Source organism: Chenopodium album, chromosome 5 (genome assembly GCF_948465745.1).
Source record: "Chenopodium album chromosome 5, dcCheAlbu1.1, whole genome shotgun sequence".
In the NCBI taxonomy this organism is placed as follows: Eukaryota; Viridiplantae; Streptophyta; class Magnoliopsida; order Caryophyllales; family Amaranthaceae; genus Chenopodium; species Chenopodium album.
Genome location: NC_137838.1, coordinates 67,190,914 through 67,215,416, shown reverse-complemented (window position 1 = coordinate 67,215,416; position 24,503 = coordinate 67,190,914). Strand labels below are relative to the sequence as shown.

The 24,503-nt window shown below is 35.5% G+C and overlaps 2 protein-coding genes across 4 annotated transcripts; both read right to left on the bottom strand.

Moving 5' to 3' along the window:
• Positions 1–1,774: 1,774 nt before the first annotated feature.
• Positions 1,775–2,566, bottom strand: LOC145633038 (protein FAR-RED ELONGATED HYPOCOTYL 3-like). The gene has a single exon (XM_081685345.1). It carries the CDS (start codon positions 2,564–2,566, stop codon positions 1,775–1,777), a length of 792 nt encoding a protein of 263 aa, XP_081541471.1.
• A 2,346-nt stretch (positions 2,567–4,912) lies between these two features.
• Positions 4,913–24,261, bottom strand: LOC145630884 (uncharacterized). Of its 3 annotated transcripts, none has more exons than XM_081683008.1 (15): positions 24,092–24,261; positions 23,234–23,334; positions 20,393–20,494; positions 20,155–20,293; positions 19,716–19,973; positions 19,333–19,592; positions 17,136–17,289; positions 10,827–10,936; positions 10,658–10,745; positions 8,221–8,559; positions 8,072–8,146; positions 7,367–7,944; positions 6,056–6,164; positions 5,794–5,973; positions 4,913–5,398 (listed from the first exon to the last, which is right to left on the bottom strand). In XM_081683008.1, exons 5-15 carry the CDS (start codon positions 19,881–19,883, stop codon positions 5,219–5,221), a joined length of 2,241 nt encoding a protein of 746 aa, XP_081539134.1. In that variant the 5' UTR covers positions 19,884–19,973; positions 20,155–20,293; positions 20,393–20,494; positions 23,234–23,334; positions 24,092–24,261; the 3' UTR covers positions 4,913–5,218. The 3 variants fall into 3 exon arrangements, with proteins under 3 accessions (XP_081539134.1, XP_081539135.1, XP_081539136.1); XM_081683009.1 differs by having other exon boundaries at positions 23,234–23,328; XM_081683010.1 differs by having other exon boundaries at positions 23,234–23,311.
• Positions 24,262–24,503: the final 242 nt, after the last annotated feature.

Genomic DNA, 24,503 nt, shown 5'->3' with positions numbered 1-24,503 from the left:
TTGACGTTCGTCTAATGTGATGTGCCTTTTGGGATTTAAATGCAAGTAGAAAGTTTCATATGTAGTCACCCTTTTGCTGTAAAATATTGTGTTTGGTGACATTTAATCTCACGAATTAACCTATTTAGTTAATTAAGGTTGGTTTTTGAAGTTTTGATGTAATGGATCGACCAGAATCCTTAGAAACTAATTTTGCATCTAATGAAAATGAATGAAGTAAGTGACGTAGTTACTTACAACAGTGTGTAAGGTATTTGCAACTTACATTTACATCCCTTCGGACTAGTTTTGTTACCAATGGAATTTGCAGCTATGTTTGTGGCCATGGAGGGTCGGGTATGGTATTGTGGGTCTGGTTGGTAACCATTTAGTGAAAGAACCCTTTTGCATGATAATATTGATGGTCTAAAAATAGGCTACACTTATAACTAGGCCCATATCACATTGGTTATGTTTGTTTTGGAGATTGGGCCAAACATTTTCCAATATTTTAATTAGGCCCATATTGCAAAATGGTTACTTACCAAAATTGTTCAACATTTTTTGTACAGACACCTGATTTGGTCATAGGTTATAGGCCCATATCGTTTTTTTTTTAACCAAAAGAATAAAAATAATTGCAAATATTTTGATCAAAATCTTAGATGCAGAACTACAAAATGAGGCAAATCAATGCTACGATTACATATAACAAGTAACAGAATGAGTTATCCGAAACTAGTCAAGTGACCGAAGTTAGCACTTCCATTACGAATAATACATGATGGTCTTTCCATCCCCTTAATTAAGTTTTAGATGCAACTAATATCTTGTTGAAAATGATTCAGACAAACAAAATCATCACTTCAAAGTGAAACAAATATTGTCTTGATTGAAAACTTAAAGTCAGTGTCATCATTTGATACTTAAAACCACGACCCCAAGTCATGGTACTTAGTGATCAATCGTTAGGAGACTCGTACCAGTGCTCTGTGAGACCTTCCTCCGTGGCACCCCATGGGTCGAATTCATCACGTTCAGCATCATGAGTGGCAGTGTTAAATTCAGTGTATGGGTTCTGTCTTGTTTTACGCTTCCTCTGTTGTTACACAAAGCATAGTTAGTTGACTTTTAGTTGCATTACTAGTGAACAACCTGTAATTGTTACATACTAAAATTACCGGTAACTTTGAAGCTTGTCCTGTGAAATTTCCGGATGTTTGTCCTGTGACGACTCTGGGTTTTGAGGCCTAATTTTGAAATGGCCACATAACAGGTAATTAAGAGACTGGTAATAGCAAATGAAGACGCGATAGGACAAGTGAGGAGGGTATTTGAGGTTGTTACCTTTGCAGCTTTCGACTTACTGTGATTGTAGCCTAATTTAGCCAGGGTCTTGTGTCTAGATCCCTTAGGACGCCCCCTAGGCCTCTTTGCAGTTACGGGATCATGTATTACACAAGCAGAATTGTCAGTTCCGGTGTCTGGCATTAGTACTTGCTGCGGTGACTCGGTCACATGCTTAGTGATCGGTGTGCTACCTAATTCAGCCAGGGTCTTATTTTTTGAGCCCTTCGGCCGCCCACGACGCCTTTCTTGGCCCACAGGTTCATGAATTACAAATGCAGAGTTCTCGTTTCCTTCACCATGGGTATGGCTTTGATGAGTTCCGGTGCCTGGCTTTGGTGGTTGATCTGGCTCGTTAACAGGCATGGGTGTGCTCCTTAATTCAGCTGGGCTCTTATTTTTGGAGCCCTTCGGTCGGCCACGACGACGTTTTGGACATAAGGGATCACTAATCACAGGAAGGTTTGTGATTAGTCCCACTTTCAGGTATCGCTGCCTTGGACACTGACTTTGGTGTACTGCTTGGCCCTGGCTGGGGATTAGATGATCCAATTTCAGAACAAGGGAATGCTGAACACTCAGTTGGAGCATTGGCTGCCAAGTGTTTAGCACGGCGTACCCTTATTTCCGCTCGTATCTTTGACACTGCTGTGCGAACTGCCTCAACCGTATCATCATCCACCGCTGATGCCTCGTCGCACAAAGCCTCGAGATCGTGAATCAGGCTGTTCCAGCGCTTACATTCTTTGGTTTCACTGGGGTCGTGGTAAGCCACCTTAACTCGTGTGTGCCTCCTGGGAATATCCTTCCGCCAACGATCAAGTACATACTTTGATGGAATGTCTTTGACCTTGTTATCATCCCAAACTCTAATGATGTGCTTACAAAGAATACCATCCTTCTCAAACTTGCGACAGTCGCAGGTAGTGTCTTTCGTAATAGGATTGAAAACAAGAGAGTAAAACCTCCGGCGTTCAGTAATGATTTCTTCACTTGCTCCTTCAGGAACGATCCAAACTCTGTCTTCTTGAAGATAGTGTATTTCTGTTTCACTAACAACCCTCTCACCCTTAGGAACAACATAGAGCATCCTTGAACATTCCTTTTGCACTTCTTGAAACTTGGAATCTGTGTAGATTTTTTGGAAAAACTTCTCGGCTGTGAATCCACTGACAAGCCTCCTTATGTATTTAGAATCCCTTGCATCAGCATCTATCTCATCGGAGGTCCTCTTCTTCATAGCTTTGCAATATTTTTCTAGGAAACTCACAAAACTTAGTTTTGCGCGTAACAAATCCGTCAAAAAACCTGTTAATACTCTCTTCTCTCTGCGTTGTCTTCATACCAGCCCAAAAGTACTCTTTCATGTAAGCCGGTATCCACATGTGCCTCTCAATGAACAAATTTTGTAGTCATTCATTATCCTCAAGCTTGTACAGCTTCATTGCATCACACCAACGAGTGACAAATTCTTCAACAGTGAAACTTTCATATATTACTTCCTTCAAAGGGTTCTTGAACTTCTTATACCTATGATACAAAACAAAGATAAAAATTAGGTGTATGGAACAGCAGGTTTTAAATGGGTATAAAACGAAGCTTACGGTAGGCTACTTAAAAGGCACAGCTTCCAAGTCTCTCAGGGAATTTCCTAAGTATATGCCATATACACCAACGATGACGTGTATTGGGCATAATTTCAGCTAAAGGCTTCCTCATTGCAGTTGCTTGGTCAGTGAGAATAGCACCGAGCGCTCTGTTCCCCATGCAGGCTAACCACTGATGGAATATCCAACGAAAGGTGTCAGAGTCTTCATGTGAAATTAGAGCACAACCTAGTAAAATGGACTGGCCATGGTGATTTACTCCCACAAAATTGGCAAATGGTAGCTCGTACTTGTTTGTTAGATATGTGGAATCAAAACACACCACGTCTCCAAACTCCTCATAAGCCACCCGACTCCTTGCATCAACCCACAACACATCCTTCAGACGACCCTTCTTATCCAACCTATGGACATGGTAAAAGTTTTGATTATCAGCCTGCATATAATCAAAGTAATCCATCATTGCCTGTGCATCTCCACCGGCCATCTTCAGGCGCATATGCTTGTAAACCTCGTGCTGCATATCCTTCACATTCGGCAAATTCTTGTTCTCCATCCCTAAACACCCACGAATTTGCGAAACACTAACACCCTCCCCATAAAAATTAACTAACCTCTTTCGCACAGTTGAGGTCATTTTCTTCATACGATACTCTTTCACCAAATTAGCCATGCTTGGAGAAAGAATATGAGTATGTTCTAGGTGGACGGTTTTCAAAACCCATAGGCCATCACTCGAAAGACTGGCGTATATCCTAGCTAAGCAGAAACATTTCTTGGATTTCCTTTTAGCACGTGCAAGCTCATCCTCACCAATGTCACCATTCACATTACTAGCAGAGCCACCAACATCCATTAACTTGGCCCTTTTCCTTGCCTCCCTCCTAGCCCTCATGTCTGGCGGGCCCCAACATTCACACTTCCATGTGATCCTGCTAATCGATTTGGAACTGTTAGGAGCAGCTTGCACCCTGCTAACCCCAAATCCACACTGCTCTGCATATGTTTTGTAATACAGCTCAATGTCCTTCCAGGACTTAAAAACCATACCGATTTTTGGAGGGTCAATAGTGGTTATCATACAGAACTCATTCGTTGACACATTAGTCTCAACGGTTTGAATTGTCTCATTTGGGGAGCAGTTCTGCACTGGACTGTTAGCCGTATCATTTCTAGTGGGCAAAGGTGAAGTGTTTTCAATGGTCTGTGTAAGGGTGATGTTCTCCAAGGACTGTGTATTCGCGTCTTGACACCCTTCCTGTTCACTGCCATCAAGAACGATTTCAATCAAGTTGCCTACTTCATCACACCCACCTCCCATTGAGCTTAATATCTGTGCACTCAAAACTTCACACCCCTCATGTTCACTGTCACTCCCATCTACACCAATTTCAATCAAATTACCCACCCCATCATCACGACCACCTCCCATTGAACTAAGGTTCTCTGAATTCAAAACACAACCTTCGTGTTGACTATATTCTACACTAACTTCCATCAAATTACCCGCCTCAGCACACCCACCTACCAAATTAACATCCATGTCCATCTACAAATACCATCTAATATCAAATACTAAACAGAAATTAACAAAATACATACCCAAGTATAGCAAAATGACAGCAGTAGCAAATTCATAGATGGGAGCTTCTTTAATTGAAACTCGTGAGAAACTCAGGTGTTTAGTGGTGGAACACTAACAGCGTGACTTAACGAAATAATGGAGAGGCTGATGACGTGTAACATCTTTAACTGAACTTGCCAACTGGTTGCCAACTGGCATGCCACGTGTTCGTGAGAAACAATCTTGTTCCTCACCGTGTGTAACCTGGGCCTGCTCTATTGTTATTATTATCATTATTATTTAAATTATTGTTATTATTATTATTATTATTTAAATTGTTGTTGTTGTTGTTGTGAAATTTGGCTTTATATCATTAGCAATATCATTAGACGTAAATTAAGAGCTGAACTGAATTGAACTAAACTAAACTGAATTTCAACGGAAGAGAACAGGCCCTAACTATGAATAACTGATGTCTATACTGAAAGTGACACAGCACACAATTGCTCAAAACGAAATTTGTAATTATACTGAACTCAATCTATTTTTACCGAGCAGTGCGCCAGTGCTCCTCTACCAAAGCCTGTGGCTTATACCTACTATATAGTCATCAGCTTTTGTTTTGGGTATACCATAAATACAGCATCATCAACCATTTGAAGTTTCAACATCAAAGTGTCCTGTTGCAGGGGCTACTTGTTGATAAAGGAAACATCAACGACTAAGCACCTACGTAAGGAGCATTCATCTGGCGCAGAATCTCGCCATATGTAGCATGATCTGATGTGTTTTTGAAGCCAGGCATGAAGTCTGAAAAAAATCTTAAAACTGAGGCCAGATGTTGAGAATCATTTGAGACATAGGCTGCTTCAAGAAACAAAGATGGCTGGACCGTGACAACCTGAAAATCACATATGTCGCTTTGTTAAAAGAAATTAAATGAACTCCATACATTGAGATTATACATCTTTTTCTGCATTTTATGGTACATCTTACACAGTAGAATTGTGTATTTTAAAGGACAGGTGAAGGAATTACAGACTCACAGTACCAAGTATGTACTTAGGTTTCCTTTTAAAAGAACATTTAATGATTAGGCAGACCAAATCAACGAAAAGAAGAAAGAAAAAGCAGAGGAGTGCAAGGAAGATACTTTTGTAATTATCTTGCCAATTCTTATGAAAAATAGAAGATGAAATAAAAAAAGATCCGTTAATTGGAACACAAAAACAAAATTACTAGTTAATATGCTTCAAGTTGTAACAGCAGATGTGTGTGTGAGAGAGAAAAGCATACCTTATATTTACGCGCATAGCGTAAGGCTTCAAGATAATATCCATCCTGCAGCAGTGACAGTACGTAATCATGATGCAAAAATAGCTGCCTAAGCATGTCCATTCCAAGTTTTCTTGTTGGAGGATGCTGACGGCCAGATTCTAGTAGTTGACAAGCAACTTCTTTTGAAGGTTCAATAATCTGCAGTGTAATTTCATTTGTAAATTGATACAGACTCTTTGCAGGTCAGTAAAATAAACTAGAATTGAATTTGCATCAAAACCTTATCAATGACGAACAAGCCCAGTTCTCCAAATCGCCCACCTTGTGCTAGCAATTGAATCATCAGAACATATAAACTTGGATACACTCTGATTCTTTCCAGTGTAGCACTATCAATAATAAAGAGAATTGACAAGCATTTAGTAGCTTATTATTTATACGACCTTGTGCATGATCACAGGAAAAAAAACTACTCGACTCTTCATCACTATAAGCAACAAGCAAATTTCAGTAGAATATAAAATAGGAAAGAATTATTCCAATGGCCTTCTCAGAAGCTGTATTCATCCTCCCACTATTACATGCTACAGCCAATGAAGTGATTATCTTAGACATTAGCTTTTCTGCTTGTTTAAATAACCACATCCTCAAGAAGAAAACTACTCAACCTACATTAATACGAGTACATAAATCACTGGAAAGTCAGACCAATAGCAAAGCTGATACTAAGTTATCAAATTGCATTTGATAATGTTTAAGGTAACTTAAATTAATGCACAATTCACAGAAATACAGAATAATCTTAGCAACTATTTCAAAAGAATCTTCGCATGATTTTTTTTAACATTGTTGCTTCTAATTTTCAGAAATCTAAACCATCAACGTAAAAACATAGAAATGACATAAGATAATAAAACCTTTGAATTTCATGCAGAGTAAAGAGAGGGACAAACATGGAAAATAAAGCTAGAATTATTACTTTTTAAAAAAAAAAAATTAAAACAAAAAACCTCTTTTCAAAGGAGGAAAACAAAATGTAGGCAAGGTGTCAAAAGAAATATGGAGCTTTAAACAAAAATTATACGGAGTATAACTAATATACTCTCTCCTTTCCCGACAGCTCGACCTGCTTACTGTAGAATCTTGTTTCTAGAAATGAATGGAAAAAGTGGTGGGGTTAAAAAAAAAAAGCGAATAAAGTAAAAGAGATGGGGTAAAAAGGTGGGTGGGTGTAAGAAAAAGGTGGATAAAGTAAGAGAGAGTTAAGGTGTAAATAGTATGGGGTAGGAGGGGTGAAACAACTTTAAATGAAAAGTGAGTCGAACTTTTGAGAATAGAGGGAGTACTTGTTCTGAACTTCTTAAAATACCACAGTACGCATAATTACTGTTAAGTATTGCTACGAACCATCAACACAATTACTTCGTCTTACTATTTTCTTTAAAACATTTCCAAGATTTGAACTGTTTTCCTCTCCTTTAGTATTCCGCAGGCAGTAAGGATGATCAACATAAAATCGGGGAGGGAAATTCACTGGAGAAGCAAAATAAGAAGTGGAGCTATGAGAGTATAAGAATATCAATTTGGATACCTGCGAAGGAACTCAACAAGGATAGAAACCAAATAAGCAGGATCCCCAGTCATCTCTTCATCTACAGAAGAAAATACAAAGCGGTATAGCTCATCAGGAGAAATGGCTGCAGTGGTGATCTGAGATTCTTGCTGCTCTAAATTATTAGCATCCAATGGGACACTACTGGGACCAGGAACTTCAGACTCTAAGGATGATTGCTGAATCCTTGTACCAGAACTTTGAGCACCTTCAACCAGTTTACTTCTAGCTGAACTCAGACCAACCTTTCCCTCTAAATCTGAATGTGAAATGGTTGAAGATCTAGTATATTCATCAGGGATCACAGAGGAGTCCATTTTAATAGGTACTCCACTCGAATCTCCTCTGGAGAATTCATCAGTGGCAGGTCTAGGGTTATGGGCAGGTTGGACATCAGAAGAAAGGATTTTATCAGCTATTATCCCCTTAAAGTAACTGCCCGTCTTAATTGCACGGGAATAAGAAGTCATAAGAACATCCATTGATTGTGCAACAATACCCACTTCCCTATGCTCCAATATGATAGTCCTTGCTAAATCCAAACATAATTGCTTAGCCTGAGTCAGAGAAAAAGTAAAAAATAAAGCATAAGTGAATGCTGACTGAATAACCTTTTGCAAAAATTGGGAATAAAATTTTACTTCATAATGCGATTTCCAAATGGAAGTAGGTTATATAGTATACCTTATTTGCTTCTAACTTCCGTCTCTGAAGAAATTCCAGTACAGAGGGTACATCTGAGCTACTAGCAGATATAGACTGCATAAAAGGCATTGAATGTAACAACAGCATTTTGCACTTAAAACAATTTTAAAATTAAAAGTAGTACTCACATCCAAGTCCAAATGGATTTTCCACAATAGTCCACTTCTGGTATCACAGATAAGATCTGGATTCAAAAATGTCCATCCATCTCTATAAATTGTTGTCTCATCTTCATCAACCGGTTGTGGCTCTGAACGTCCATCACCTTTGCTACAAGGACTAGAAGTAGAAAACATACTTGCTCTAGGATAGCCCCTTAAAAGCAGAGGAAGTGGAGCAGATACCGGCGCCCTAGACTCTGCAAAAAGGTCATACAGTATGACAACCTTTGCATCCACTTGATGAACCAGCAGTACATTATCAACCACACTCACAGAAACCTTGCTGGAATAAATGGGTAAAGAGCCCTGAAATTAATAGTGTATTAGTACAAAAGCATACTTAGCTAGATGGTAATTGAAAATTATTTTCATCATAAGCACGTGCATGAGCATAAATGTGTCGGCTAGACTCCACCCATCAAGCGATACACAAAATTCTACTACCTCCGTTGCTGAAAGTTCTTAACATCTACAGTTCTCACACATATTAAGACAATTGGAGAGAATGCTGATGTGGTGAGTGGGTGTAACAAAAAGGTGGATAAAGTACAAGACAGTGTAAAAAGGTAAGTGTGTACATGAAAAAGGTTGATAAATTAAGAGAGTGAATGGAAAAAAGTAAATATGGTTGAAATTCACAGACCGAACCCACAGAAAAGATTGATTCTTTGATTAACTAAGGGTTCGTTTGGCATTGTTGTGGTTTTCTGTTTTTTGGTTTTTTGTTCTCTAAAAGTATATGATACGAGTCCCATAATGAATCAAAAATTATATAAACTTATTAAAATTATGATAATTATGAAAACTGACAACTAAAAAGTGAAAACTCCTTTTTCTTGTTTCCTGTTTTTGGTTTTTGGTTTTCAAAAAAACAGGAAACTGAAAACCAAAATTGATGCCAAACAAGCCCTAAATAATCTGATTTTTTTTTTATTAAATTGATTTAATATGATGAAATAACAAAAATGAATGCTTTAATATTGCTTGACAGTGAGAAAGGACTACAAAAGATAGGTTTAGTAGCTTCAAGCTATTACTCTCCAATAATGAGTTTAGCTCACAACTCTCTAACAATGGCTTTAGGTCATAACTCTCTCAAGGGTTCTCACCAAATTTCTGCCTACCTTATCTTTCCCCTCCCTCTCTACTTATACTAAGGACTATTAACCTAGTAAACTAATATTACTAGAATACCCATACTACCCCTCCTTAGGTTAGTCCATTACAGTAAGAGGATGAGGTAGTAGAAGGGGTTTGAGTCAAATACTTTCTGAAATGAACGAAACAGAGTGTGAAGACTGAAGAACTTTCGGAAACAATAGGCTGTAACTTTTAGAGTGGGTGAAGTGACTGAAACATACAACAAATTATAGACCCACCACCAGCAGAAAATCAGAGAAGAGTAAGATAACATGTTTTCATCTCAATTTTGCAACTTCATGAATTGTGTCAGTTTGTGATAATGCAAATCTGTGATCATGGAGTGAGTCTGGGCGCATAGCGCCTATGGGCGAGCTATGCAAATAGGAGGGTAAGGAAGTAATTTCCGCTGATTCAATTTTTGCTTCTAGAAAAAGCTGACTCTCTAGTGATACATTATAATGTATCATTATGTACCATTATGCATGTATGATGTACCACTAAAGTATAAGCTGTCTGAATAGTACTTTTTGTGGACTATTACGAATTTACGAGTGTAGTGGTACTTTTTTAACATCCTTTAAGTTTCAACTTCTGGAAAAAGCTGACTCTCTAGTATAATGTACCATTATGTACCATTATGCATGTATAATGTACCACTAAAGTATAAGTTATCTGAATAGTACTTTACTAGGAATTAGCTCAGATCAGAGAGATTAGGAAGATGATTAAGCAGAAAAAAATAGCTAAGTACCAGATATTCGTATTGATGATCAGAGTAATCAAACAATACAATCACTCTTCATTCGAGAGGAAGAGCAGCTCTCCAAAACTAAGCAAAGCTTAACAATATTTTCAGCATGATCATTATTCCTCCTAATGAGGCCTATTTATAGAAAAAGTCTCATAACTAACTCTAACTTATTCCTCAAGACACTACTAATACGCTATGACTAATGTGCCCCTCCCTCAAATATTGATTCCTTGCATACTTTTTAATTGCAAAATTGCCATCCTATATGCGCTGAAATCAATAGGTGCTATGCGCCGATTATTAACCGTGATCATGAATTCATGACAGAAGATACTGTCATTTCAAATTTGTAATTCCAGTATTCCAGCCCTAATTATGATGTGACTTCCAATAGAAAATGTTCCCATCACCCAAAAAACAGCATCAAAATCATTATTCAATGCCGAATAAAAGTTCTACAATATTTAACAGAGGTTAGAGGAAAGAAAAAGAACAAATAAGAATAAGTACCTGTGGTACAACAGCATCACGATAAAATCTATAGCAATGGAGCAGCATGGCCACTCTATCAACTTGTAAGCAGTATATTCTTCCATAACTGTAAAGGTATAAATATTTCAGAGAGCTCACATATATTCAGACTAAGGAGAATAATCAGTAACAGCTCTGCAAGCCTTACACCGTGATTATGTGGACATCTTGGGCAGCTAGGATTGGCTTACTATTGGCCTCAGACTTGGCCATCAGCATTTCAAACTTTGGCAAGCGAATAATTCCAGCAGATGAGAGCTACATAGAGGAAATGGGCAAGTTTCAGACAAATTATGAAAGCAAATAAAAATGATAAAAGAGCATTAATTCACAGGGATCTCTTCTTAAAGACTATATAAACTGTATCCAGCCACTGGCATGGCAAGTAAGCACCAATAAAATCAAATTCAATAAGAAAAATTCAAAAAAAAAAAAAAGCCTAGATAACCCAATATTTCCTTTCTACTCTTTTGCAAAGTCCTTTATTCAGTAAGTTATTTATAAGAAGTAAATTATCAAAATACAACCTAAAATATGAGGTGCTTTTGTTGCAACAAAAATCTATCTATCTATAAAATCATCAATAAAGTTAATTCATTACATGAAATCAACACTCACCATTTAACCTTTTTTTTCCTTTTTTTTTTAATTTTTTTTTTTTTTATTTATAAATAAAATATTAAAATCATCAATAAAGTCAATTCATTACATGTAATCAACATTAATTCTTTCACACTCCCATTAACTTAAATATAGATTACATAACGTTAAATGGTTCAAGATTTTAGGCATTACGTAACTTGCATGATTTAAGTAACAAAATAGGTGTTACATTTTCTTAAAAACACACCTCAAGAAAAATAATCTATATAATTAACCTGTGCATCAAAAGGGTCAATAGGTTAGTAGTTTTGGTTTAGTAAACCCACATCACATAATTACCAATTTGCCATAAGACTTATTTCCTGTGATAACCCTAATCCAAACCAAGAACACAACTACCATGGCACTCCATTCTAGGTTTCTCTCTCCTAACTCCACAAACTTGCAAAGCCAAGACCCTTTGAATTCTTATAGATGAACAACAAAAATCTTTCAAGTATAAAAAACTTTATGATGGTTGCATAAGCTTTTTTGGTTGGTTGCATTGAATTTAACTATTCATGGTATGTATTTTTTTTTTCATCCAAATAAATGTATGTGTGCAACCTTAGCAAAACAAATTTAGATCGTGCTTCTTACAAACCTTAATCAGTTTAATCACATCTCTATTCTCTATCTTGATTTTAGAGTTAGGCACTTAAGAGGGGTAAGAGGGGGGGGGGGGGGGAGGGGGGAGTCCCTCTTTTTCATTAAAAACAAAAAACTAACAGCTTATTTGGGTAATGAAAAGGGCAGGAAAAGAAGAGGGAACAATAATGAGTTTTCCTTTCAAATCTCTCCATTGTTGGAGCGATCAATTTCTTACAAATTAATCCCTTCATCTCTCTCCCCTCTAATTCCCTTCATCCTCTATTAATTATCCAAATGAAAGATATTCCATCCCTCTATTTCCCTTCCCATCCCTTCATTTCCCTCCATTTCCATTGATCCAAAGTCCCTCTTTTTCATTAAAAACAAAAAACTAACAACTTATTTGGGTAATGAAAAGGGAAGGAAAAGAAGAGGGAACAATAATGAGTTTTCCTTTCAAATCTCTCCATGGTTGGAGCGATCAATTTCTTACAAATTAATCCCTTCATTTCTCTCCCCTCTAATTCCCTTCATCCTCTATTAATTATCCAAATGAAAGATATTCCATCCCTCTATTTCCCTTCCCTTCCCTTCATTTCCCTCCATTTCCATTGATCCAAACACACTCTAAGTATTACTCTCTGAATAATTGTCCAAACTTTTCCATTACTCCAAAGCTGGGTCCATTTAATCTATTAATGTTTTGCTTTCCCTCTTTAATCTTTATTTTATCCATCTTCTCTCAACTCCATTTACAGTTTGTTTGGATAGTAGGAAAGAGTAGGAAAAGAAGAGAAGGGAAAGGGAGGGGGGCATTTTCCATTCCTAGGATAACAATTGTAGGGGGTGAGGGAAATGGAGGGGAGGGCAATAGAAGGTCCATTAATGGTTTAAGAATAAAATCTTTTCAAATTTGAAAATATTTGGAAGGGAAATAGATTATACAAACTGAATTGTTATGACCAGAAAACTTTTTCCCTTTGTTTTCTTCCTAAAATTAAACAAAGCACTCTCTCTCCTCATTTTTTGCTTAAAGCTCAAGCTCTTCAACAATGGAGGGATTATTGGACTGAACTCAAACCAAAAACAACAAAAGGAAAAGTAACTAAAATATAAATCAAACGCAACTTACTATCAATACCTTCAAATTTAATAAAAAATATCACTTGAAATTATGTGGTCTTTATTGATTTAGAGAAGGCATATGACAATGTGCTAAGAGAGGTACTTTGGTGGGCAATGTTGAAGAAAGGTATCCCACGAAGGTACGTGAACCTGGTTAAGGATATTTATCGGGATGTGTCAACAAATGTGAGGACATATGGAGGGTTGAGAAAAGATTTCCTTATTACAATTGGATTGCATCAATGGTATGCATTAAGCCCTTTTCCTTTTTGCAATGGTTCCTAAATGAAGTAACCACACCAATTCAAGATAAGGTTCCATGATGTATGCTGTTTGCGAATGATATCGTTTTGGTGGATGAAACTAATGATGGGATTGATGTCAAATTGGAGCAATGGAGGCAAAGGTTGGAATCTAGAGGGTTTAAGCTAAGTTAGAGTAAGATTGAATATTTGGTATGCCGCTTTGGTACTAAAAGGGAAACAAGTGATGATGTAGTGAGTTTGGATGGAAAGGACTTGACCATGAGTGAATGTTTTAAATATCTTAGATTAATCATCTATAAAAATGGTGACATTGATCAAGGCATGACCCACAAGATTAAGTCGGGGTGGTTTAAGTGGAGAGCAACCACGGGAGTCTTATGTGACTTAAGCATTCCCTTACAATTGAAGAAAAAAATCTGCCATAAGACTAGTGTTGCTCTATGGTAAAGAATGTTATTAAAAAGATGGAGGTTATGGATATGTGCATGTTAAGGTGGATGTGCGGGAACACTCTAAGAAATAGAATAAAAAATGAGGTTATTCGCAAGAAAGTAGGGGTGGCAGGCATTGCTGATAAACTAAGGGATTGCGTTAGTTTGGACATGTAAGATGGAGAACCAAGAATGCACTGGTACGAAGAGTGGGAGAGTGGAATCATGGAGGGGTTAAACGAGGGAGAGGGAAATGGAAAATGACTTGATTGGAAGGAATTAGGAAGGATATGAAGTATATAGATCTGCATGAGGATGAGGATGAGACATTGGATCGTAAGGGATGGAGGAGGAAGTTTTTTGTCGAGGATTACACGGAATAATCACTTTTGGTTCATATAGCTAACCCACTATGGGATTAAGGCTTTGATTGATTGATCACTCCATTATCACCCTAACCCATGGTGTAAAAACTCGGTCGTAACGTCGCGAATCGGCCGAGATGTAACGAATTTCAAAGTTGCCGATCCGATATTTCCCAATTCATAACGCTGCTTTTTGAAGCTCCGAGATTTCGGCCGGTACGACCGTTATAAGCTGAAAATCGGTCGCATCTAACGTTATTTACCGCGATTCGAAGAAAAAAATCGCAAACTTTAAGATTTAAAACCACTTTTCCGGCGAGATCTCCGTGAAAGTCGACTTTGTGGCAAATAAAAGCGATTTTTTATTTTTTTGAGAAAATTGGAGTGGTTGGGTAATAAAGTATGACAGCTGGATGCCTAGAATATTCTTTAGTTTCTCTTTATAGTAATTTTTATCTTGACCCCACCATGCACCATCTGAATTTACCCCTTCTCTTCCCCTTTGTCTTTATCTTTTTTCTTTCCCACGTGAATCCCAACCCCTTATTACACATTCACCTTTAGTCTAGAGTTAAGTCCATATTTTATTTTTATTTTTATTCTTATTTTTTTAAGAAAAGTCCATTTTTTTAATTAATTTTTTTTTTTTAAGAATACATAAAACTTAAAAATGAAATAAAATAAAATTCTTGCGCGACAACCGCGATGAAGTCCGCGATCAACGCATCAAGCCCGTTACCGAATTACCGCGACTGTTTCTGTGATCGCGACCGAAACCGCATTTTCAAACCATGCCCTAACCACACTCGATTCGATAGATCTTCCAAAAAAACTAGTTAAGCAATGATTGTTTTTTTTCATTTGATTAAACTAAGATAGTTCCTAAAATTCTTCATCAAAGCTTTTTTCACTCTCTAAGAAAATGTGAAGAAAAATCAATAACAATATACTAAAATAGACACAAGAATTACGCATGTCATTTTCTGGTGCAATTATTTTTCCCTCCAAATCACTCCTTCCTTTTTTGCAAAAACTTCTTCGAGAATTATAGTATAATATAACTGTCATAATATTATTGTAAATCTTTTATAAGTATCGTTTTTTATTATTATTATTATTATTATTATTATTATTATTATTATTATTATTATTATTATTATTATTATTATTATTTCATTTGCTTATTTGTTCTTTCAGCATTTTTCATTAAGAAATTTCAAAATATTCTTGTATAAATTATAAAGAATCTTCCTACTTAGGGCTTGTTCTCTTCAACTTAATTTCATTTTAGTTTAATTCAATTCAGCTGCAATCAATTTAGTTGAGTTTAGCTCAATTCAGTTCCTAATTTCCTTCTCTCATAAAATATTCATTTCATTTTAGTTTAGCTCCAATCAGTCAATACAGTATAGGTTCAGCTCAGTATATTTTTTTAAAAATGCTTTAATTGGTTTCTCGCCTATTTCTAATACGAGGAACATAGCAAATGAAGGAAGTACAACAACATCTTAAAATTATAAACACTTTATCTATGCATGTAATCATGTAAGAAGATTGATTGATTAGAATTTCATTCTTTTTTTTTTATTTGTTAATGCTTTCATATATGATTATATCTTAGGAAAAAAAAATTGACCAAAAATCATTAATCAGGGTTATTATTCCTTCTCATTAGGTGTATTACATAATTTTACATACTTTTTTAGTTAATAAAAAGAAAATTGATACCAATTTATTATCTAATTTTTAAAACGTTTATATGGTGTAATATGTAGTTTTAATATATACTCATTTGTCTAATCAACTCTTTTCTTATAGTTCATGTTTCATTTCATTATATACACAAAATAAGAAGATAATAAATATGTTATAGTTGTATCTTATCTGTATTATTTTTAATAAAAAGTTGTTTTTTATTTTATCGATTAATTGCAGTGAAATTACCGTGCATGGCACGAGACCTAATCTAGTATATAAATATTTCTTAGCTCATCTTCAAGACACTGATTCTTCTTCCTTGCGTGTGACCGTGTCATCTTTTTAATTTTTTTTTTTTTTGGTAGGCTACTTTGGTGGTGGAAGTAGGCTACTACAGTTCCATTACTTCATGTGTTTTTCTTCTGAATTTCTCTCTCCACTTTATTCTACCCCCTCATTCCTTTTCTCCTCTATCCAAACCAAGGGAGTTGAATCTCTTCCTCCCTCCCCTCCCTACCTGATAATGTATCCAAACAAGCTGTTAATCATTATGGTCACCACTTTTCTCACCTCAATTGAGTAAACAATAATACTTACCACCTTGTTTTCTATTCACTTATGTTCATCAAATCCCACCACCAATCATCTCCTACAACTATGTGCCTAAGGGTAATGGTATGTTTTTTTGGGACGAAGGGAGTATACTAAATTATAAATTAGTTTATGGCACTATTATAATAGAATACTCTAATTATTGATGATTTTGATAATTGCTAAAAAGAAGATCTCAACCATAGTCATAATAAAACCTACAGAAAGAAATAAAATAATAATACAATAAGAACTAGAAAAGCATTATATTTATAACTCCACTAGTTGTCAACAATCTTTATCCTAACATATTTTTTGATATATCCTCAATCAGCTATAAGAATTCTATATCCTCCTATCATGCCCATACTGTCCAAGATTACAAGCATTAAATCTATTGGAAAAAGGCATACAGATTGAAGCCAGTGTCTCACATCCAGCCCCATCCAGCAGAGTAGAATAGATCACAAGAGATTTTTACCATAGTACTTGGACTATAAGTCTAAGATGGTCCAATCCAAAGAAAAAAGGGTTAATACCAAATACACTTTCACTTTTAGTCCCATATATCAGGGAACATGTTTAAATGTACTGTTCCTTTTATCCTTTATACCATATAAAATATAAGCATTGCCAAACACCATAAAACCTGATCAGCTGTCATATTGCACTAAGACCTTCCAGCACAGATTATGATATTATTCTCTCAAGTTCCAGACCAAAAAAACTTATTATGAACATTCATTACCTGGAATCCAGTAAAACTCTTGCATTGCATCCCTGAAGCAAGGAGAACAAGACGACTTTCATGTGTGTAGATGTACCAATTCACATTCACACGCTTGGATTCGATAAGTTGAATATTTTGTGATTCAGAATCATAAGTTAACATGTCCAGCCCACTGCAATATTAAAGACAACAGGTAAATCAAACGACATAAATATCACAGAAAAATATTATGTGCCTTTCCATATAGCATTTACAGCTTGACCAACAACCTCAGACAAACATAAAAGATAAAATTACCAAAAATTTCATTTGCATTACAAGTCTCTTTCACATCATCATGATCACACATACCCCATATAAAAAACTTAAATCTAGATAAACAATTTACACCAGTCTACAACAACTGGATAATTTATTACATTTAAAAGACCAGTCATAGAGCAAACACAGAATTTAGTTATGATTATCAGATTATGCGTACATAGAAGGCTTGGAATGATGAAACAAAGAATCTACAACTCAAAACGTTTTGTCAAGACAATATAAATGTGTTTAAACACAACTTTCATAAAAAGTGTAAACCTTAGAATTTTTTTTTAAAAAATATATAAGATTATTGGCTTGAGCATTCAAAAATTTTCATTAGCGTCTGCAGAAATGTTTTTATTTTTTTATTTTTATTTTTTTTATATTTTATTTTATTTTATTTATATCCAATGCTACAATATCTCAGAAACTTCTCTAAGGAACCAAATCTTGCATCCTAGTAAGTATTTAATAATAAGATGGTCTGTAGAACATATTACACACATGCAGGAAAGCTTTCACCAAAGGAAATGTAATATGGCATTAAGCCCATCAAAATGGATTAAGAACCTGCAGTTTGTAAGCTGTCTTGAGGACTATACGAGGGCTAAGATCTTAAACTGACACAAATCTTACAAAGTTATACTGCAGATGCCAGACTGGTAATTATGGATGTAGTTAAGCAATTAGATGATTTTGATATACGTAGTATATTGGACCAGAGAAATAATGCATTACACTTGAGCAGTGTAATTTAGTGAAACTGGTTTCTAGGTCTATACTATAATGATATTAATAGCTTCTATAAGCACTTCTCAGCTTGTCTTCTTACCATATGTCCATCCCACTTGCATTTATATGACAATTGAGATTCAAATCAAATGCAGAATCTACGAGATATATGACTTCTTCTAATAGTGCTATAGGCAAAAATGGAACGAAGGGATCAAAGCATTACAGAGATTTTCTTTTCTGGTACAAGCAAAGCATAATATAATAGGCAAAAAATTGTCCTATAACAATTATACAACAATATATAAACAGCAAGGAATTTGAGGACAGCAGAGTGAGACGGAGTAGCATGTCCATTCAAAGCATTGTTGACTATGTGACAGACATTGGAAACAAAAATTTGCTGTTTGAGTCACCGTTAATTTGGCTTTCCACAAGTAGCTGTTTGTGATGATATTGTTTGAACTCATGCCAAACATCCTTCATACATCATTGTGCTATGTAATCAGCCATTATAATCCCTTATTTATACCATCACACATGGTACTTAAATCCATAATTTTCTTCACAAATTTACAAGTTTATACCTTTAAAATACTTTGTATTACATCTAGCATAGAGTATAAGATATGTACCAAAACTCTCGAGTTACAATGACAAAGTGAAAATTTTCTAATATGTAAAATTCACATTATGAAGTGTAACATTACAACTTAACCTTTTTCCAAGGATGCAAATATTATCACAAATTACAACTGCAATCACAAATTGTTTCGAACAAGATCCTATGATTTTTTTTATTTTCTTATTCACTTTATTAATACTGGTGAAGAGGGAGTGCTATACTGCTATCCAAAGATTCTATTTCTGAACTCCTAGATTTGTTGTGAAGACTACAGATAGCCTAAGATAAGCTCCTTATGTTTCAACTGTAAATGATTTGTTAATTATTTGTTTCTACATTGTTTTTTTTTTTTTACTCCGCAAAGCGGAAATATGTTCAATATAATAGTGGTCTTAGATTGTATCTTACATGGAGAGTTAGACAGATTCTTGAGATAATGGGCATGCCTTTTTCATTGATACCTTAGTAATAAAGAAGTTGGCAAAGACATATCATCAGGTTCTAAAATAGACTCAATCAGAGCCAACAACACTTCAAGTTTTAAATACATACCTTGTCTTTACAAGTACGAAATTACAAGCAGAGGAATCTGTCCAAAAAAAGCCCAGTATCTTCTCTGACTCGGGCTTACACCTGTGGCTAAATGAGCTGCCTTTTTCCTTGTTCCAAAAGTGGATCTCATGGATTGACCGCTGAATTGCTATAATCTTATTATCTAGAGAGTAGCGAACAGATAATACAGGACCTTCACTTACGGAATCAGATGTAGGTTCAACATTAGGCTCAAAAGGTGCAATTTTCCACGAAATAACCTAGCAAGAAAAACCAAATTACCTTAAATTTAAATCATGGGAAAATAATAACTTGCTGGTAATATTTGATGAAGCAATATGCAAATCCTTACAACATCATCTTGATTCATTATGCACCATTACCTGATCAGATGTTGGGGATAGCAATAACTTATTCCCATCATCATAGAATAAGCTCTTTGAACCTGGGAAGCTGCATTTCAAGGGGGGATACTGAATATAAACATGTGACAAAGCACCTGACCCACTTAAGCCAATGCTGGCTTGGGAACTTGATGCTTCGCTGTTCATATTAATATGCTCTCTCTTGTTCCCTAAAATATTCTGCTTGCTGTGTAGAGATAACCAAGGATCACTATGAAAAAGAAACGAATTGAGAGCCTACAAACAGAAGGAAAAAAAAAAGGAACCATAATGAGCAAGAAAATAGAAGAAAGAAAGGCAAGATAGTAATTACATCAGACATTTAATAGACAAGCCACTGCTGCGGCACATTTTCCACAAAGATATATCTACGAGCTTCTAATTTTAATGAATAGAATGAAGTCATGTGCATAGTTACCTAAGTATGTATTTTGGTATACACAACAATCACGTATAGCTCCTTTGAAATGGTCTCTTAAATCAACTATCAAAACTATTGATTGCAATTCCAGATATGCCCCACTGTCCAATTTGCCACACTAAGGCTTCCCTTTAAGCTACAAGAGAACAAATACATCAGATGAATACGAAAAGAAGAACAATAAGGTTTCAACACTGCTCAAAGCCACCAATTCACTATTTACGGGAAACAGTACCACGTTCTGCATACAATACTTCAGAGCACAAAATTCTTTCACGCACATATTATGTTCAACTTCTGGAATCTTTGCTGCAACACAGCTTCCATAATTCTTTGCCTAGATATAAAGCAAATGGATTAAAATAGAACAAAACAAACACAAAGATGAAACCGCAACACGAAAACTTTTACCTTATGATAAATGCAATATGACATTCTATCAGAAAACATCAATAAGAGCTAAGAGAAAACATAATGAACATTCCTTGATTTTGACAGATATAAATACAGGGCTAAATATTACGTGTCGTTTGGTTTAGGATCTTTAAGAAAGGAAAGGGAATTTTCTTTGCTCTGAATAATTGGTTCACTATTTTTTTTTCTTAAAAATCAACTATACTATGTAGTTGGGATGAATTTATACTTCATCTATAATCCCTTCTAATTGTCAGCATTCCCTTCACTCCCCTCCCTCAAAGATCTTAATTCCTGCAACTTGGCTAGTTGATTTTACATAATTCTGTCATCTAACACTACTTGATTCACAGAGAATGTTCTATCACCATTCACCATCACCCTCTGTAAGCCATCCCAGCCTCTCTACCCAGCCTGAAGCTGCCAGTACCCTTTACTAATGAACCAGAAGCGCCCTCAAAGACGGCAGTACAACTCCTGTTATTAAAGGGATATTGTAAAAGTGAACAGCTGAAACAGATTGCAATATAACTGTACAGAACAAATTGTACTCAGAACACAAATCGAAACACTGAATTTTTCCCCACTGACTAACTGTTAAAACATCCAGCTGCCTTAGCCCAGAAGATGCTAGATAAATATTAAATCCCAAAGAAAAATCATTAATTAGCACGGAACCTAAGAAAACATGTGCAGTCTTTTTAGCCAAGAGCCCATAAGCACTAGAAAATCCCCATAAAAGCATTATGCCACAACATCTTCATCTCCTTTGCCCAACCTAAGCCCAAAAATCGAACTTGCAGCAATTACAAATACAGTATGGGGGATTGAAGGATACTCCAGTACTCCACAGTCTACATAGACAGCAAAAAGGCTCTTCCAAATATTACTTCTTTTCTCTTTATGAAGGAAGACAAGTGAGCAGGACTCACTATAGACATGAGAAAACATGCACATTTTTGACAACATAGCAATCCTTGGAGCGAAGTGTTAGTGTTAATCTACCTGACACAAAGGTCCGCACAAAAGTTGCCATCTTCAGAGGAACACAAGCCTTCTAAAGTTATCTGTCAACTGGGGAAAGGGTATATTCTGGAGGCAATATAAGCAAACCAAAGAATTGCACATAAAGCTGCCCGAATAGCGCCCCCACCCCACCCCCCCACCTGCCACCATCCTCCTAGTATTCTCTACCTCCAATAATCAAGGTGAGATCCTCTATCTAGTCAAGGGGGTGCCTTAGTAAAGATGATTTCAATCATGGAATGCCATAACAGGAGCATATGTAAAGTGAACAAGCAGCAGTTCAATTGCTCATCATGCACTTTAGATAGCAAACTTTCCTCTCCTACATCTCTCACTCCTGCCCACTCCTCTCTATCTCTTTCAATTCCACAATCACACATTTTGACATATATTACTCCAACTTCAAAACAACCTAAAGACCACATACTAGCTCAATTACATAACATCAATCCCCGAATCAATTTCAAAATCACAATCAAATAGGTTGGAATTTTTTGTTGAATAATTAATATTTCAAAGACCATGGTTAATTTGGAGAAACTGCACTGCCGGCCTGGCAACTGGATCAAAACTAAATTCCGCAGTTCCTAAGGCTACAGATTCAACTTCCATCACTGTTGCAGCTTGGTTGAACAAGAGTAAAGTAGTCACTGAACAGAGAGAGCACCAAACAAAACTTCAAAGGAGGAGGAGGTCTGATTGGTTGCCTTTCTTTAATTTTGACAGCCAAACATAAAATTAAATTCAAATTCAAACTAGATAGAGAAGAGAAGAAAGATCTGTATAAGGTGGCCCATAGAAGGGAAATGATGGTCGGTGATGTTGGTACGGTGAACTGTATCAAATAAATAAAGTAGAGAGTCCAATTCATTAAAAAAAAGACTAAGAAAGATGGGAACAATGCTTTGACAAATATTAACTGCAATGATAATAGCAGAGGTTAATTTTGAAAAAAACAACAATATAATCTCTCTTAGGGAGGGAGACTAATGGCCCTAGCATATCCCCTCCCTATATGTTTCCTGAAGAGATGTTTGTGTCTGGTACTCTGGTGCCAAAGAGAGGTGAGCATCATTGTTTTGAGAAACAAGTCAATCACATAATTGACCACATAAATCATGACCACTTGAATAAATCATGACCACTTGAATAAATCATGACCACATAAATCATAAATCACTACCTTGAAGGCTTGACTGTTAACAACATTTACCAAGTATATCAGAGGCATCTATAAACAATACATAAGAAAATGCATATAATAAAGAGTATTTTTGTTTTAACCAAAAAAAAAAAGAGTATTTTTGTTGGAATGGAAAATTCACACAACAGTGTTGAATTGTTGATAGATGCTGAAATTATTGGAGGACTGTCAGCAGGAAAACCTAGATATGCATAGGTTAATCTTAATGCTTTGTTGGTGTAAGATAAAATTATCTTCCCCTCAAAATAGAACCCAAAAAAAAAAAGTCGTTTTGACTGGTGCAAACCAACTCCATCATACCCACGCGTAGAAAAGTTCCATCTCTAAGTTAATCTACGGACATCAATTAATCAAGTAGTTTAAAAGCTATGACATAAATTGAACCGGGCACAAAATTATGAATCTTATAACTGACTTGTGTTACTTAAATACCTGTGCACTACAATTGACAAAGATGCGCTGCAATGTCGATGTAGTCTTCTTTTCCTTCATGGCTTCATGGATGCATACCTAAATAAAGATGTTTTCTAAAACTAGAAACAATCAATAAAAAAAATAAATAAAAATGACAAACTTCACTCATTTAGAAAATTTAAACCATTCTGTATACTATAGTCTTACAAAAATGGCTATCTCATAGCAATAAAACTAATAATTCACTCCACAATTCCACATCATGAGTAATAAAGCAGTGACAGTTTTTTTTTAATCCCCCAATTTTTAAAGAGAATGAATTCCCTTTGATAATCCTAGATGATTTCAACTTCTTTTCATGTCACAACCATGATGAGATCAAATAAATAAACTCGAACTCAGCTCCGGTGCCGGAACTAAAGCACATTTCCCGTAGTTATAGATTTCTTTATTACTAGACACCATTGATAGATCAACAATTATAACCAGTCAAATACATACATTGAGATAGCATAAAATTGTTGCCAGATTATCAAATTACAAATAACCTGAGCATAATCGTTGAATCCAATTAGAAATACCAATAATTATCATATTTCTTCAAAATGCAGACAAAATCATACCAGAGTATTGAATTCGAATACCCTAGTTTGGGATCAACTCAATCCATTAACAATAACAAATTAAGAACTTTGTCAACAAAAATAAATCAAATTTTAACAATTAATCACACAATTCAACATCAGTCGACCTCCAAAATTATCGAATCATCAAATTAAAGGATCAATTATAGAAATAAAATAAATTGTCTGAAAACAACATGAAAATCATCAGAAAATAGAATTAACTGCAGATAATTATGAGAGAATTACTAACCTTGGAAATTAGGAAAAGCAGAAAGATCGATTGAGAGAGATGACAATGGAGGTTAAATATATTCTGGTGCACACAAAACACAATAGGGTTGAGTTGAAGACCTTAACCAGGTTGGAGGTAAATTACTCAGATTTCTGTTCAAATCAATAACATAATACTTTATACATGAGGAATGATACGTTAATTTTTGATGTATTTTTCCATTTTTTGCTAAAATGTTCTTTGAAACTTGACCTGTTTCTTTTATCACGCTGGCCAATGCAAAACTTTAACAATCAATAACTTAAATTCTCCATAAGTAAAAATTATAAAAATTATATATTATGATAGTATTTATTGAGAAGAATCTAAAAAGATCATACATGAATATATTTTTCCTTACATATTATTCACAAAAGACGGTCAAAGGAGG